General features: G+C 33.9%; 3 protein-coding genes across 4 annotated transcripts in view; 2 read left to right on the forward strand and 1 right to left on the reverse strand.

Annotated features, from left to right (window-relative positions):
• The window catches only part of LOC136035610 (DNA-directed RNA polymerases I, II, and III subunit RPABC3-like), an 85,288-nt gene extending 74,803 nt beyond the window's left edge, over positions 1 to 10,485 (reverse strand). Inside the window, exon 1 of the mRNA XM_065717496.1 lies at positions 10,290 to 10,485. The gene's annotated coding sequence lies outside the window, so the exon portion shown is untranslated. The remainder of the gene's footprint in view (positions 1 to 10,289) is intronic.
• LOC136035608 (protein unc-50 homolog) overlaps positions 1 to 18,003 on the forward strand; it is a 110,811-nt gene that overhangs the window by 43,472 nt on the left and 49,336 nt on the right. The window lies entirely within an intron of this gene.
• LOC136035604 (glycerol-3-phosphate dehydrogenase [NAD(+)], cytoplasmic-like) lies at positions 11,818 to 16,487 on the forward strand. Its single transcript, XM_065717483.1, has one exon. It carries the CDS (start codon positions 11,822 to 11,824, stop codon positions 12,848 to 12,850), a length of 1,029 nt encoding a protein of 342 aa, XP_065573555.1. The 5' UTR covers positions 11,818 to 11,821; the 3' UTR covers positions 12,851 to 16,487.

Raw genomic sequence — 18,003 nt, forward strand, 5'->3', positions numbered from 1 at the left:
AAATCAATCTAATACAAAATTGAAGACTCCACTGTTGTTTGCTATCTTTAGGCTAAAAGAGTATATTAAAAATAAAATATAGAATAGAGTTAACAAAGCCTAAGAACGGAAACATAAACCAGAGTCTCAAAACTGACGACCTCTTGCGTCTCAGAGTAGCATCAAAAGTTCTTTGACATCAAAAATGACACCAAAAAGATACTTATCAATGCATTTGATGTCAAATGCGTCATTAAATAATTCTGTTACGATCAGCAAAACAATAGTGGAGTCTAAGGAAATGTTTTTTCTATAAACAATTATAATGATCCTAGTAGAAAAATTAAGACTCCATTGTTGTTTGCTATCCTTAGGCTACAAAAAAGTATGTGACGAAATAAAATACAAAATAGTCCATAGATCAAAGCCTAAGAACGGCAACCGAAATTGGAGTCTCAAAACTAAGCACCTCTTGCGTCCTAGAGTAGTTTCAGGTCCTGCAAAGTTCTCTGGCGTCAAAAAGACACTTATGAATGTCTTTGACGTCAAGTATGTCCACGAATTATTCTACCATGATTAGCAAAATAACAGTGGAGTCTAAAAAAATTTTTTTAAGGAATTCAAATCAATCTAATACAAAATTGAAGACTCCAGTGTTGTTTGCTATCCTTAGGCTAAAAGAGTATGTAAAAAAAAAAAATATAGAATAGCCCAAAGACTTATACGGAAACATAGACTGGAGTCTCAAAACTGAAGACCTCTTGTGTCTCAGAGTAGCTTCAGGTTCTGCCAAGTTTTTTGACGTCAAAAATAACGCCAAAAATACACTTATCAATCCCTTTGATGTCAAATATGTCATTAAATAATATGTCATGATCAGCAAAACACCAGTGGAGTCTAAAGAAAAAATTCTTATAAACAATTATAGTGAACCTAGTAGAAAAATTAAGTGCGATAGCTAAAAAATTAAGCAGGGGTCTTGGGGTAATGCAAAGAATTAAAAATCTAGTCCCAAAAAGATTCTAAAAATGATTTATTTTTCTATATTGTGTCCATATATTAGCTACAGATGCTCTATATGCGCAAGTAATTTTATAAAATGTTTCAAAAGAGTACAAAAGCTTCAAAATAGAGCAGTAAAATTATTATCGGAATTTTTCTATTCTGATGAGGTTCCTGCTCATGAGCATTTTAAAAAGAATAGTTAATGGATGTATCCCAAACTCGAGATTACCAAGTCGCGATTTTCTTGTATAAATATTTGAGTCGCCTATTCACCCCTGCTTTTGAAAATCTTTTTACTTTTAGTAGAGAACGTCATGATCATAATACCAGAAAAGCTGATAACTAAACTCATGAGTTTATGAATACCATTCGACCATTCGGGCATCTTTAAATGATTCGGCATTATGGTCCCCATGTTTAGATAGTATACATGCCCTCGGGCATGTATTTCCCGAGTGTCCGAGTGTGTAAAAATGCGCCTAGTCTTCCAGCTTTCAAGTCACAAGCTTCTTTTATCTCGTGAGTGATTTTGATGTGAAGCCTGCTCGAGGTTATCATTCTATTCAAAGCATTTCCCTGATTTTTTTTTACTGTTAATTCTTTTGTTTTCTATTTTCTTCTTGTATTTTCCTCTTTCTCTTGTTTCCTTTCTTCCTTCATCGGTTGAGTTGCTTTTTTGTCGAGTAGGACGATATGAATGTGGTTTTAATTAACTGAGGGTGATAACCTTGCTTGCCCTTCCAAGCTTATTGCCTTTCTTGGCAGGCGAATAGTGTCTGTTCTCTTTTTTAATAAATGTATATCTCACTAAGACTCCATTGTTGATTGCTATCCTTAGGCTACAAAAAGTATAAGACAAAAATAAAATGCAAAATAGTCCAAATATCAAAGCCTAAGAAAGGCAACCGAAATTGGAGTCTCAAAACTAAGCACCTCTTGCATCTTAGAGTAGCTTCAGGTCCTGCAAAGTTCTCTGGCTTCAAAAAAATACTTATCAATGTCTCTGACGTCAAATATGTTCTCAAATAATTCTGTCATGATCAGCAAAACAACGGTAGAGTCTTAAAAAAATTAATTTAAGCGATTCAAATCAATCACGCACAAAAATGAAGAGTCCATTGTTGTTTGCTATCCATAGTAAAAGGTTTCTTTAATGTCAGAAAGACACTTATCAATGTTTATCACGTCAAGTATGTTCCCATATGATTCTGCCATGATTAGCAAAACAATAGTGGAGCCTAAAGGAAAAACTATCTTTGAACAATTCTTTTGAACCTTGTAGAAGAATTAACTCCATTCTTGTTGGCAATTCTTAGGCTATGTGAAAATAATAATATACAGAATAGCCCAAAGACAAAACAAAGCCTAAGAACAGCAACAAAAACTTGAGTCTCAAAACTAAGCACGTCTCAAAGAAATCGTCATACAATGCTAAGAAATTAACCAAGTTTTAAATGTATATCAAAACTGTAAATTTTAAGAAAGTCAAGCAAGATATTAAAAATTGGGATTGCCAAAGGAAATCTGATAAATTCTGGCAGCGAAATGTTCTCTCTGACATGCTTTTAAAACTGATAGATGTTAGAAAAGATCAGAGACCTTTAGCACTTCCAACCTTCATTGAAATAAAAACTTTGACTGACATGGTGTCTATCAAATTAACTAATGTGGAGGCTAATCTCGCTCTTTAAACGACCTCGAGCAAGGTGGCAAGTCAATGTACTCAACATGTGAAAAATGTGGAAAAGAATCAACTTTAAACTGTTCAAAAAACTGACAAACAAGATCAGAAGCGTTGTTTGGGGGAGGGAGTTCCTTCCTCTCAATAATTTGGAGAGAGAAAATCATTATATTACCCATATCCCTCGAGTTTCTGGATATGGACCCTCTTCCCCCCCCCCACCCCAATAAAAATGCAGCAGCTGCACCCCTGACTAAGACTGATAGCACACTTTTGATGAAGTCTAAGGTTCATCTCCCAGCTAAGTGAGAAGTCCTTCTATTTCCTTAAAAATTGACAAAAGTAATTTTCAAGTTGATCCAATTAAAATGATTAAAACCAAGGATTAGCAATATAGGGCTCATAAATTAGAACCAATAATCAGCAAAGACAGTTCACCAATCACAGACAGCCTTGATCAGTATATGTAAGTTCTGAAAAATTATTCACACCATACTGATTTTCTAGAAAGAGAGGGGTAAGGGTTTAGATACCCTTATAGCTATTTTAAGGGTTTGCATATATTTTGCAATAAAAACAAATTTTTTCTCATAAAATTACAGAAATCCATTGTGATGTACATTTCACACTTTGACAGGGATGGTTGATGGGGGACGCTGATGGTAGACAGCAGCTTTTTTGATGGGTAAAATCCATGCAAAAACCTTCAGCTATTTTCATAAAAATAACTGCCAAGCTTCCAAGTAATTTTTGATTTCAATAGAAACAACAATAATGTTGAAGAGGAAAGGACAGATAATAATTTAATGTCTGGAGTAATGAATCTTATATTTTAATCTAGGCAGGCAATAGATGGGCTTTTATAATTATGACATATCAGGATACATTATAATTCAGCAATACCGCTTGAAAGGGGGAATAAAGAAATAGTAATATTCTTTTCCCAAGAATACTATCAAACAGTTTGTGATAATGAACTGTAGTAAGGAGCAACCCAGCTGAATAGTAACCAAAACTCTAAAAAAATGGAATTTTGATACCAATAGTTACATCAAAAGAATCACGTTTTAATGCTGATTTTAAATATATAAGTTTCATCAAGTTTAGTTATACCCATTAAAAGTTACGAGCCTGAGAAAATTTGCCTTATTTTAGAAAATAGGGGGGAAACCCCCTAAAAGTTATAGAATCTTACCAAAAATCACACCATCAGAATCAGCATATCAGAGAACCATACTGTAAAAGTTTCAAGCTCCTATCTCCAAAAACGTGGAATTTTGTATTTTTTTTTCCAGACATCAGACCACAGATGTATTTTTATTTAATTTTTTTCAGGGGTGATCATACCGACCCAGTGGTCCTAGAATGTTGCGAGAGGGCTCATTCTAATAGAAATTTAAAGTTCTAGTGCCCTTTTTAAGTGACCAAAAAAATTGGAGGGTACCTAGGCCCTCTCCCACATACATTTTTCACCAAAGTCACTGGATCAAAATTTTGAGATAGCCATTCTGTTCAGCTTAGTCAGAAACCTAATAAACATGTCTTTGGGGATGACTTAATCCTCCACAGTCCCTGGGGGAGGGCCTGCAAATTGCAAACTTTGATCATTGTTTACATATAGTAATGGTTATTATGAAGTGTACAGACGTGTTCAGGGGGGCTTTTTCGCGTTGGGTTGGGGGTGGGTCGGGGGTTACGTGGGAGGATCTTTCCATGGAGGAATTTATCATGAGGGAAGAGAATTTCCATGGAGGGGGGCAGAATTTCTAGCATTATTTAAACAAAATGAGAAACTAAATGACATTTTTTCTCCTGGAAGTAATGAGAAGCATTAAAACTTAAAACAAACATAAAATATTATGTTGATAAGGGGGTTTGTCTTCTCTGCCATACCTTGATCTTTACACTAAAGTATTTTTAGGAATTTCAACTATTTATTTTACATCCTTTGTGATTCAGGAGTCATTACTAAAGATTTGGGATAAAATTCAAGCTTTAGTATAAAGAGCAAGGTATTGACGAGGAGGCACACCCCCTCATTTACGTAATAAAAATACATAAATATAGAAGTTTGTGAATCAAGTTAATTTGCAAGGTATGTATGTTTATTACTAACAAAAACGTTTGTACAAAAATAAAAAATTAAACATAGTCGTTTCTTTAAGTACCCAAAAATTGGAGGCCAACTAGCCCTCCTCCTCCATCTCTTTGTTATCAAAATCATTCGATCAAAACTATTAAAAAGCCATTTAGCAAAAAAAAAAATTTCGTTTTAATCATTCATGTGTGGTGAGCCAAACTCAAAACATGTATTAATTCAAAAAACGTTCAGAAATTAAAAAAAAAAACAAGTTTTTTAACTTCAAGTAAGGAGTAACATTAAAACTTAAAACAAACAGAAATTATTCTGTATGTGAAAGGGGTTGTCCCCTCTGCAATGCCTCGCTCTTTACGCTAAAGTTTTTTATTGTTTTCAAAAGTAGAGTTGTGACAGAGTCAAACTTAAGTTAGTAAAAAAAAAATAACTAAAAAAAACTTTAAAAATGCATTAAAAATTTATTCATATGCATTTTTGTTGTTATTAGGAGTTGAATACAAATTTTGGGGGTACCTCCACCCTCCCCAGGATACAGCTTTCCCTTCAGCTAAATAGAAAATTTGCTGATCTTGCTGGTTTGCATTATTTTGTGGTGCTTCTCTCATAACAGTAGCTAGTTCATAATACTAACCTGATACAAAAGGAAAATTAGCAGTTTTGTGACACTGCATGTGACACTGCTGATATTTAGTTTGGGTTTTAAAACAAATTACAGATGATGATTTAAAAATATATATCTGTAAGTTCTTTAATTGACTTTGACTACCCATCTTGGAATCCCTGCTTGGTAGGAACTCTTGCTCTTACAATAGGAGCTCTGTTCAGAACCAATCTTGAACACCCAAGAGCAACTGAATATCAGAGTTTTTTGTTTGTTTTTTTTTACAGAAAATCATCTTGTAAGTCAAACAAGGAAAGGCATAATTCAAATAAACAACAGATAAAATAAAAATTCATAAGTCTTTGATCTCTCTGTCAAGATGAAGAAATCTCCTGTCATCAAATGTTAGGGTTCGTGTAGGAGGTCATAGGGAAGGATTTAAGGGAAGTTGGAACTTCTTTAGGGAATATGAAGAGAGGCTTTGAATGGATTAAAATGGAGAAGCTTGCATAGTTGTGCTGGTCTAAGATGGCTTTATGCTATGGGGAGTTGTTTTTATTAGTAGTAAGGTACAAGCCTTCACCATTTTGGTTCTTCATCCTTATAGTTCTGTTAGTCAAGTTGTATTTGAGGACATGTAAGTATAGCTGATAGTCTGCTTTGTAAACCTGATTACTAGTTCAACAAAAATTAATGAAAAAAGCAAAGTACTGACAGAGTTACATTTAGTTTTGAGTGTTTTAATTATTTCTTCTTAAATGGAGGAGGGAATCATTTGTAATGCAAACAGCTTACCACTAGTCCTTAGTGACCTGTAAATAAACTGAAGTTGGAGCTGTGCTGTATTACTCACAGGTAATGCTGCATTCAACATAGGTTTAAGGTACAACATGTTCCCCTAATTCATTAGGCCTGGTTTTAAATTAGAACATTGTGATTATATTTAAATGATTTAATTTGAACCCTTCTGTCCCCTAAAGTCTGGATATAAGTGTAGTTATGTACAAAACTGCTATTTTATTTTTGTATCAGGTTAGTGTTATGCACTAGCTACTGCTATGAGAGAAGTACCACAAAATAATACAAACCAACAAGATCAGCAAATTTTCTATGTAGCTGAGGGGAAAGCTGTATCCTAGGGGGGAGGTACCCCCAAAGTTTGTGTCCAGCTCATAATAATACAACAAAATACACATAAACAAATTTTTGATGCATTTTTAAGTTTTTTTTTTTTTTATCCCCTCCTGAACAAAAATCCTGGAGGCATCCAAGTACATCCAAGGCTTTAAAAATGTGTCTTAAATTTGAAAAATATGGATGAAAGTAGGCCTTAATTATCAAATCATTGGAATTATGTTTTTGAAGCCTAGATTTAAAGAAAAGGAGACATCAACCAAAATCAAGGTTGTAACAAAATATAACAAGATAAAAGGTGGAAAAATTCTATTCAAATACAATCTTTTTTATCTAAGTCAATCAAGATTTGTCCCAGTTAAAGATAGGAATGAAACCACAATTAGTGATAAGGAAAGAGTTAAAGAGAGATGGACAGAAAATTTTGAGAATGTGCTAAATCAAGGTAGAGATGCAGGAATTATATAGAGGAAAATGAAAAAGAGGAAAATTATTCAAATATAATCTTTTTGATCTAAGTCAATTGAGACTTGTCCCAGTTAAAGATAGGAATGAAACCACAATTAGTGATAAGGAAAGAGTTAAAGAGAGATGGACAGAACATTTTGAGAATGTGCTAAATCAAGGTAGAGTTGCAGGAATTATATAGAGGAAAATGAAAAAGAGGAAAATTATAGAGGAAAATTATTCAAATGTAATCTTTTTGATCTAAGTCAATTGAGACTTGTCTCAGTTAAAGATAGGAATGAAAACACAATTAGTGATAAGGAAAGAGTTAAAGAGAGATGGGCAGAACATTTTGAGAATGTGGAAAATGAAAAAAGTTCAAATTCAAAAAGTTCAAGTTGAAAAAGTTCAAGGAAAAAGAAAATGAAAAGAATGAGGAAAATGAAAAAGTTCTGTGAGTGAAAGTAGTGACTGCGTGTACTTCCAGAGCTACAAATGGATGAGGTATAGCTTAATCCTTTGTTATTTGAAGTATTGGTACTTGTTTTCCCATTCTGAGAGGACTGTAAAAATGCTTAGGACACATTATGCAGATGAAAGATGACTGACTGCCAAAGATTTTCCTTTTCAGCCAACCATCTGGGATCAAATAAAGAGCAGGTCATCCCCAAATGGAGTTATAGGAGGTCATAGCAAGGGAGTTAAAGAGGGAATCAAATGAAATAATTACTACCATGGCAATTTTATTATAGTCAAATACCAGGATATATCCCTTGATCAAGGATGCCTCCAGGATTTTTGTTCCGGAGGGGGTTAAAAAAAACTTTAAAATGCATTGAAAATTTATTCATATGCATTTTTGTTATGTTATTAGAAGTTGAATACAAATTTTGGGGGTACCTCCACCCTCCCCAGGATACAGCTTTCCCCTCAGCTACATAGAAAATTTGCTGATCTTACTGGTTTGCATTATTTTGTGGTACTTATCTCATAACAGTAGCTAGTTCATTATACTAACCTGATACAAAAAGAAAATTATCAGTTTTGTGCATACCCTGCACTTATATCTAGACTTTAAGGGACAGAAGGATTCAAATTCAATCATATATAATATTTTCACAATGCTCTAATTTAAAGCCAGGCATCCCTTACATCCCTCCCTATGCCCTTCTACAATCCCATTTGAGGGTGAAATGGTGAAGGCTCTTACCTTACTACTACTAAAAACAACTGCCCATAGCACAAACCCATATTAGGCCAGCACAGCTATGCAAGCTTCTTCTCCATTTCAATCTATCCAAAGCCTCTCTCTTCATACCCCCTAAGAAGTTCCAAACTCCCTTACATCCCTCCCTATGACCTTCTATAATCCCATTTGAGGGTGAAATGGTGAAGGCTTTGGTAAAATTCTAGTCAATTGACTTATTGTTATCTCAGAAAGGGTTTAGGTTAGGAAAATGAAACTTTCAGGGATGGGTCTACAGGCTAAAGCATGTCCTGGGAAGGTATTTTAAAGTACACCTCTACTCCTTCTCCCTCTAGAGGGCCCTGAAACTTGTCTACATGACAGGTCTATACCTATTGAATTTTTTCTTGGCAGGCAAATGGCGAATAGTGTTTGTTTTCTTTTCTGAATAAATGTATGCCTATAGTTCCAAAAATGCAATTTTTGTTATTTGAGTAGAATTTTGAGCCATATCAATGTTTTTTTTTTCTTTAAAATTTAGGAAATGCATTTGCATATCTTTAAAACCTCATAAAATGGAATTGAGCAAAGTTATTACCTTAAATTGCAACTTGGAACAATTGAAGGATTTTCTATCCTGTAGCATTGCTCAGCATTTCTTCAAAAATTGTCATGTGGGTTGATTTGGAATTGTTTTTATTGACTAAGGTTTATTCTCTGGTCTGGGACTCCAAGGTGTCCCATTCCAGCCTCCATTCCTTATTGCTCACTCCTTGTCAAGTGAGACTTTGAATTCTTTGACAGTCTTACTGGATACAGTATGATTGCTCAGGGAGTTCCACTGGTCTACTACCCGGTTGGTTAGGAAGTGATGGCATTCCCTCCTCTGAGCATTGACCTTTATGAGCTTCTTAGAATGACCCCTTGTCCACTGTGAATGAAGCTGAAAACAATTTTGTTGTACTTCAATTAAGCAGAAGATCTATTTTGCAAGGTTTCACTTTTATAACACACATATTTTTAAAGGTCATCAAAGGTCAGAGCCCTCTAGAAGGAGAAGGAGTGGAGGTAGTTGCTTTGAAATACCTTCCTGGGACATACTTTAATCTGTAGATTCATCCCTGAAAGTTTCATTTTCCTAACCTAAACCCTTTCTGAGATAGCAAGAAGTCAATTAACTAGAATTTTACTAAGGCTTTTACCTTACTACTACTAAAAACAACTCCCCATAGCACAAATGCATCTTAGGCCACCACAGCTATGCAAGCCCCTCCTACATCCTTACCTATTCAAAGTCTTTTTCTTCATAATTCCTAAGAAGTTCTAAGTTTCTTTAAATCCCTTGCTATGACCTCTTACAATCCCATTTAAAGATGCTCTTTAATTGGTCTCAGATGGTTGGCTGAAAAGGAGAATCTGAAAAGAAAATGTGTCATCCTTAATCTACATAATGTGTCAGCCATTTCTACATTCCTCTCAGAATAGCCCAAGAAAGTGGGATATAACAACATTTTTCAGAAATTTTGCTGCTGAAATACAGTCAATCAATCAAAAGACAATTCCTCTGAAAAACATCTAACAAATCTACCCTGTCTCTATAGCCTATTTATATTTCTATATTTCATAGCCATACTCAATATTTAATAACCATGGGATTCTCTATATTTCAAAACCATACTTGACCACTATCATGATTGTACCTTCTAATATTATAATCTTGATTTGCATACTTATTATGTTCTTCTAATCTTTTATCAACTGTGAAAAAAACTCCTTGCACCTTAGCAATTCTATTTTTAATATATATACTATATTCACCATCTTTACTAACATCCACAAACAAGTCATAAAATGCAACCTCTTGAACCAAAACCTCTTGAAGTGAACCATCCAAGGCCTGGATACAACAATGTCTGCCCTAGCCTAAACTTGTGATGCAGGAAAAGCTGAATACAACAGTGGAAACATAGATTATTATATTTAGAAAGGACACTGAATGGTTGGCCAGTCTTCTATGCTGTTTTAACCCTATGATTTACTGTCCTCAGCTAGACTATAAGCACCATTACTAAGTTAAGCTAACCTAATGTAATGAGACTGTTGCAAAATTAGATAGCCTAAATAAATAAAAAAAACGGGTTACTAATTTCAAGCTCACCTTAAAAGCTAGATTCAATGGATCTTTATTTCTCTAAAGAAAGATATCCAGGTTCTGCTTTTCTTAGTGAAGTCAATTTTTGTAATCCTTGTATTGAGTTTTCTATTTCCGTTGAAACCATAGAGATATGAGCTATTTTGGGGCAAAATGAGCTAAGGAAAAAATAGCAACGTACTTCAAGAAAAGATGTATTTTAAAGATAAGACCACTACTGCCTCAGCTTCGAAGGAGCATGTCCAAATTGAGCAAAATCTCAAACTTGACATTGTTGCTGCGATTGACAATAGCAGGAGCAAATATATAAGTAGGGATAACTGTGAACTTATTTTAGCAGCTGAAGAAAAACCATTAGTGAGGTAGATCTTAGCAATGTAGTTCCATCCTCTACAGATGCTTAAAACGAAGCAACGGCTTAAAAAAATATCCCGAAAAAGGATATGGAGCGTGAAAAGAATATTTTTGTGACGTAATTACTAGCTCAGCCCAGAACCAGCCAAAAATGTGCAAAATTCAAGACGCTCGCAAGTCCTAAAGCCATCATTGTCATCAATGCAGAAGATTAACTGTCGGCCATTGTCAGCAAATTGTTAGAGGAAGCCAAAGTTACTCAACTTCAAACTTCTAAAAAGTGCAGGGCTTTTTAAAGGAATCGTCATACAGATCGAGATCTTTTGCTGTTTCAGCTGCAAGTTTAGTATCGATTGAACTGCAGAAAATCCGGCAGCAGAGACATTAAAAACATGATACAATGCGCAGTATGGTGTGACATCATGTTTTAAATCAAGATATAGTTTTTGCAAAAAATTTTATGTATTTTTTATATTATGATTTGGTACTTACAACAACCACATAGATATAACAATTTCTTGAGTCCTTCAACAATCTTTTTTATAATGTCCTTGAGTCCTGTTAGCGGTGAGAAATTATCTATAATATACGAAATATAGCGTCATATTGATAGTAAATTACAGCTTTAACAGTTTTAAGGATTCTTCAGCCGATATTTAGCCAAATTGAATTTTGTACAAGTTTATTTTACTCAATCGGACCTTGTTTTTAAACAATCCAAGAAAATGATTATTGATCTTTCAGAAAAAAAGATTAAGCTTGATGAAAATTATTTTTGAAATCACCATTATAATGCATCTATTGGTATTAAAATTCCTTTTTTAGAGTTTCGATTACTATTGAGCCGGGTTGCCACTTACTTACAGTTCATTATCACGAACTGTTTGATTACAGGTGTTTAAAGATTCTAACTAGGACTTTAATTCTAGGACTTAATTTTCTTACAATTTAACTGAAATTTAAAATTCTAGAATTAATAACTTTTATGATTTATGTTTAAATCCTTAAAATTCAGTGAGAGCAAAAATATTTTCCTTTGAATTTCATATTGAATTATTCCTCCTCAAAGCTTTCTTCTGCTGTTTAGTTTTTACTCAGTTTATTAAAGTAGTTGAGCATTTCTTTTAAAGTTTACACTGTTAACACATTGTATACACATAACGACTTCTACTAATTTATTTTCTATGAAAAGACTTAAAGTTAGTATCATTGGATCTGGCAGTTGGGGTTGTGCCATATCTAAAATAGTGGGAAAAAATGTCTTAAAGCGTAACACATTTGACAAACGAGTGAGTATGTGGGTATATGAAGAGATCATAGAGGGCAGGAATTTGAGTGAGATAATTAATTCTACTCATGAAAATGTTAAGTATCTGAAGGGCCATAAATTACCGGAAACAGTTGTTGCGACGCCAGATTTAGTAGAAGCAATCACAGATGTGGACATTCTTATTTTTGTATTACCCCATCAGTTTTTAAAGAGATGTCTTGATACTCTGGAAGGAAAGATTAAGAGCACGGCCGTTGCAATCTCTCTCATCAAGGGGTTTCAAACTAGTGTAGACGGTGATATCGAGCTGATTTCAAAATATATTACCTCGCGGCTAAAAATCCAGTGTTCAGTTTTGATGGGAGCAAACATAGCAAACGAGGTGGCAAATGAAGTTTTTTGTGAAGGGACTATAGGCTGTGCTACGAAAGAAATGAAACAAACTTTCAAAGAGCTGTTTGAAACAAATTACTTCAGAGTTGCTGTTGTTGATGACACACAAACAGTTGAAGCTTGTGGAGCATTAAAAAATATAGTTGCCTGTGCAGCAGGATTTTCAGACGGTCTTCTTTATGGAAATTGTACAAAAACAGCTATCATTAGAATTGGACTGATGGAAATAAAAATGTTTATTAATACATTCTTATCAGGATCTGAAATATCAACTTTCTTTGAAAGTTGTGGTATCTCTGACTTATTTGCTAGCTGTTACGGTGGAAGAAATAGAAAGTGTTCCGCATTATTTGTTGAAAAAGGGAAAAGCATTTATGATCTAGAAAAGGAAATTTTAAATGGGCAGCGGCTTCAAGGGCCGTCAACTGCTGAAGCGGTAAACATTATGCTAATGAAAAAGGGCCTAGAAAAAAAATTTCCTTTATTCACAGCAGTACATAGAATATTTAATTTTGAAATCTCACCAAGGAAACTTCTTGATCATATTTGAATAGGTCCTAGTAACGATTGAATTATAACGTTCGTGATTAATTTACAAAGATGGGTCAAGAAATGTTATGCGCATCTCTAGCAGCATTTGGATTGAAACTCTTCTTTACGACACGAAAAATTTTCTTGGGATTTTTAGCAGTATGCCTGGGATTTTCCAACCATTTAACATTTTTTTTTTAATGCGCTATTGCAATTGCACTGTTTTAGGAATCACAGCTTCTCGGAACTAAAGATAAGAGTGCCATCTTTGCTAAATTCATGCATATTTCTCCAGTTTTTATTCGGTTTTCACATTTAAATATTGGATTCTAATCTCACTGCATAGGTCATCAGCGGTGAATTTATCCTTTCTGTGTATCTCTGCAAACGCTAAAATAACACTTTTTCGCCAAGAAAAAAGTTAAAGAATACGGCACTTGACCCTTAAAGTCCAATCCGGCGATAGTGATCTCCGTCTCAAGGCCATTCAGCAAATAATTACAAGAGGGGGATGGGGGCCAGCCATCTTGTGCTTTCGTAAAGCCTTCCCACTCACCCTCATCAAGTTTTTTCAGGTACCCATTAACGCTGGGTTGACTCTTGCTGAGCTTACAGAGTCACTGCACTGACCCCCGTGCCAAGCCAAATAATTGGCTACACCAGGATTCGAACCCTCGTTGTTCGGACGAGATTTTCATTTTAGGTTGAAAATCAGCAATTTCAATTGATTTAAGTAAATTTGGCGTGAATACAATTCCTCCTTCATGTTTAATCTTCAAGGACTCACGCAAGCTGAACTAATACACTTCTTCATTCCATTATAATCTTGATATGTCTTCCAACCACAGACTCTGTTGTGTAACATATTTTTTTGTTACCCAATGCGATTTTTGCTGTTTCTTGTTCCATGCCTTTTTCTTTAGCTGCTTAGAGTAATTTGTCATCTTGTGTAATTTTGCATGCATCATAGATAGAAAGAACGATACGACCACTCCTGGGAGGTTGTATTGATTGATACGACCAGGGAAAAATGATGCAATTTTTGCTCTTGAAATGTATATAAATGTGACTGCAGATTGCATGATTCTTTTCCTCAAAATTGAAGCAAAATTATTCCGTGACTGCAACTCCAGTTACTTATGAATGCGACTATGACTACTTCCGAACACTTAGAAGTGTGACTAATTGCGACTTCGACTGTGACTACTGGAGACTGGGACTTCGTGGTACAACTAAAAGTGCTAGCTAATGCAGCCGCGACTGTAATTCAAACTTCTTGCCCTTGCAACTGCCTATGACTATGGCTGTAACTCAAAGCCCGATCCTAGGATTTTTCTCAAGTTTGGAGGATGTAGATTCTACCACCCTCTGCCGTAACATAAACACTGAAAATATTACAGTTTTTGTTTAGAGTGGAAGTTGAACGTACTTCGTGGGAAAATAATTGTACCGGTTAGCATTTTTTCCATACAATTAGGTTGTTTATAAATAGTACTGTTTGATCAACTCGCAATTCATTTCACTTAATTTAGAAAGATGCAAATATTGATTTAAAAGAACTCCACTCTCTGAAATACAGCCTAAAGCCTAAGCCTAGTAACAACCCCTGATAACATAACCTGATAATGTGGTAATTGAGTATGTTAAAATGAAGTTAGAAGATGGTACTGAATATTATGAATATGATTTTTGAAGAAGGGTATTTACCTAGCAATTTTAGGAAAACTCCATTTAAAACCTTCTATAAGAAAGGTGATGAAAGTGAATGCGGTAATTATTGGATATTAGCTTGGTTTCTGTAGGAAACAAACTACTTAGTATAATGATAATCTTAGACTTAGAGATGCTGAAGATAATGCTTTAAGAGGAGAAAAGTATGTCGTTAGAAAGAAAAGAGGATGTGTCAACCGAATTTTCGCTCTTAGATTAATAACTGAGAAGGGTCTTTGTCATCAAAACCCTTTAGTCCTCGTTTTTATAGATTTTTGTTTGATTCAGCTGATAGAAGAGCCTTAGAAGACATTCTATCCTTGTACGATATTTATCTATCTTCTATATATATAAAAATAAGTTGTCTGTCTGTTATGTCTGTTACACTATGTCTGTTACGCCAGATTATATCTTCTAAATATATAAAAGAAAACAAACTAGAATGTAAAAACTGGAAATTGCATAAATATTTCGAAATATTTTGACAATAGATTAAAGTGATTCGAAAAAAGAAAAATGGTAAAAAACTAAAAAAAACTAAAAAGAAAAAACTAAAAATAAAAAATTGAAAAAATTAAAAAAAGAAAAAACCTAAAAAGAAAAAACGTAAAAAAATAAAAAAGATAAAAAACTAAAAAGAAAAAAAACTAAAAAAAGCTAAAAAACTAAAAAAAAGAAAAAACTAAAAAAAACTGGGAATTGCACAAATACTTCAATATATTTTGACAATAGATTAAAGTAATTCGAAAACCTTAAAACAGATACCCCAAATTTGAGGTTTAATATAAATTGTTGGAGCTTTAGCATGCTTGGCACGTAAGGATTTTTCCAAGTGTCAATGTTAGAATGAAAATTGACAAATTGAAGAAAACAAATCAATAAAAAGAAGAAACTAAAAAAAGAAAAAACTAAAAAAGAAAAAAAAACTAAAGAAGAAACTGTATCTATATATATAAAAATAAGTTGTATATATGCATGTTTGTTTGTTTGTGGGTTTGCATTTGACGTCATTATCTATCTATATATCTTCTATATATATAAAAATAAGTTGTCTGTGTGTGGATCTGTGGATCAGGTGACGTCATGTTTGTCCGCATATGACGTCTGAATTATTTCACACTGATACAAAAGAAGAAAAAAACTAAAAAAGGTAAAAACTACAAAAAAAAACTAAAAAGAAAAAAAAACTAAAAAAGCTAAAAAACTAAAAAAAAATAAAAAAAGGTAAAAATCTAATAACTAAAAAAAACTGAAAAAAATAAAAAAAGGCAAAAACTACAAAAAAATAAAAACTAATAAAAAAACTAAAAAAGCTAAAAAACTAAAAAAACTAAAAAAAACTAAAAAAGGTAAAAAACTAAAAAAAACTAAAAACTAAAAAAGAAAAAAACTAAAAAAAAGGAAAAAACTGAAAAATAAAAGAGAAAAAGAAAACTAAAAAAATATGAATAAATATATATAAAAATAAGTTGTTTGTGGGTTATGTCTGTCTGTCTGTCTGTCGAGTGACGTCGTGTTTGTCCGCATATGACGTCTGAATTATTTCACACTAATACAAAAGAAGAAAAAAAACTAAAAAAGGTAAAAACTACAAAAAAAACTAAAAAGAAAAAAAACTAAAAAAGCTAAAAATCTAAAAAAACTAAAAAAAGGTAAAAAACTAAAAACTAAAAAAAACTGAAAAAACTAAAAGAAGGCAAAAACTAAAAAAAAAAAAACTAAAAACTAATAAAAAAAACTAAAAAAGCTAAAAAACTAAAAAAACTAAAAAAACTAAAAAAAGGTAAAAAACAAAAAAAAACTAAAAACTAAAAAAGAAAAAACTAAAAAAAAGGAAAAAACTGAAAAATAAGAGAAAAAGAAAACTAAAAAAATATTAATAAATATAAAAAATATAAATATAAATATAATATAAATTAGCAATCAACAAAGCACCGAGACACAAATGACGACCGGGACACAGGGAGTATAAATGACGACCAGGACATAAGTAAAATAAAAAAAAACTAAAAAAACTAAAAAAATGGTAAAAACTACAAAAAAACTAAAAACTAATAAAAAAACTAAAAAATCTAAAAATCTAAATAAACTAAAAAAGAAAAAAAAAGAAAAAAGGAAAAAAATAAAGGAGAAAAACAAAACTAAAAAACGAATGTATATACAGACCGGGACACCGGGATACAAATGACGACCGGGACACAGGGAATATAAATGACGACCGAGACACAGGGACACAACTACAATGGGGACGCCGGGGGGCACAGGGGGATATAAATGACGACCGGGACACCGGGACACAAGGAATATAAATGACGCCCGGGACACTCAAAGAGAAATCACAGACTGGAACACCGGGACACAAATGACGACCGGGACACAGGGAATATAAATGACGACCGGGACACAGGGACATAACTACAAAGGGGACGCCGGGGTGCACAGGGGGATATATAAATGACGATGGCGACTCAGGGAATGGTCGATTAGCAATCACCATCAACAAAGCTCAAGGGCAATCATTAGAATCATGAGGTATAGATCTGAATACGGATTGTTTTCCCATGGACCATTATATGTTGCATGTTCAAGAGTCGGTAAACCTGACAATCTATTTATATGCACAGACAATGGGACAGCAAAGAATGTTGTATATTCGCAAGTTTTACGTAGTTAAAAACATATATATATATATATATATATATATATATATATATATATATCTATATTCACAGGTGGGACATAGGGACACAACTACAATGGCGCGTAACTAATATGGCGCGTAACGACTTACGCGCGCGGGGGGGCTTGGGGGGCGCGAAGCGCCACCCCAACAGCTAGTTATATATATAAAAATAAGTTGTCTGTGGATGTGTGGGTCTGTCTGTCGGGTGACGTCATGTTTGTGTATTGACTGACGTCATGAAGTTAGTTGTCGTCATTTTTGTTATGACGGTGACGTCATTAAAGATATTTAAGACATGCGTTCACGTAAAAATCTATTAATGTTTAACTGTAAAATGACTGATGAACTTACAATGGCAACAGCCGAGGAAGATGCTCAAAGAGTCTATGCCAAAAAACGTGCTGCTGATTGAGAAAGTAAGAAAAGAAAGCGTGCCGAGGAATCAAAAGAACAGCAAGGAAACAGGCTTGAGGCTGATAGAGAAATTAAGAAAGGAAAGCGTGCCGAGGAATCAAAAGAACAGCAAGGAAACAGGCTTGAGGCTGATAGAGAAAGAAAGAACAGAAAGCGTGGCGAGGAACTACCAGAGCAACGCGAAACCAGACTCGCTGCTAAAAGAGAAAGTGAAAAAAGAAGGCGTGCCGAGGAACTACCAGAGCAACATGAAACCAGACTTGCTGCTAAAACAGAAAGTGAAAAAAGAAGGTGTGCCGAGGAATCACAAGAACAGCAAGAAATCAGGCTTGCTGCTGATAGAGAAAGTAAGAAAAGAAAGTGTG

Source organism: Artemia franciscana, chromosome 14, assembly GCF_032884065.1.
Source record: "Artemia franciscana chromosome 14, ASM3288406v1, whole genome shotgun sequence".
Classification (NCBI taxonomy): Eukaryota; Metazoa; Arthropoda; class Branchiopoda; order Anostraca; family Artemiidae; genus Artemia; species Artemia franciscana.

Bases quoted from the DNA above. Each gene is read 5' to 3' on its own strand.
- LOC136035604 (XM_065717483.1), top strand. From the start codon at position 11,822: ATGAAAAGACTTAAAGTTAGTATCATTGGATCTGGCAGTTGGGGTTGT.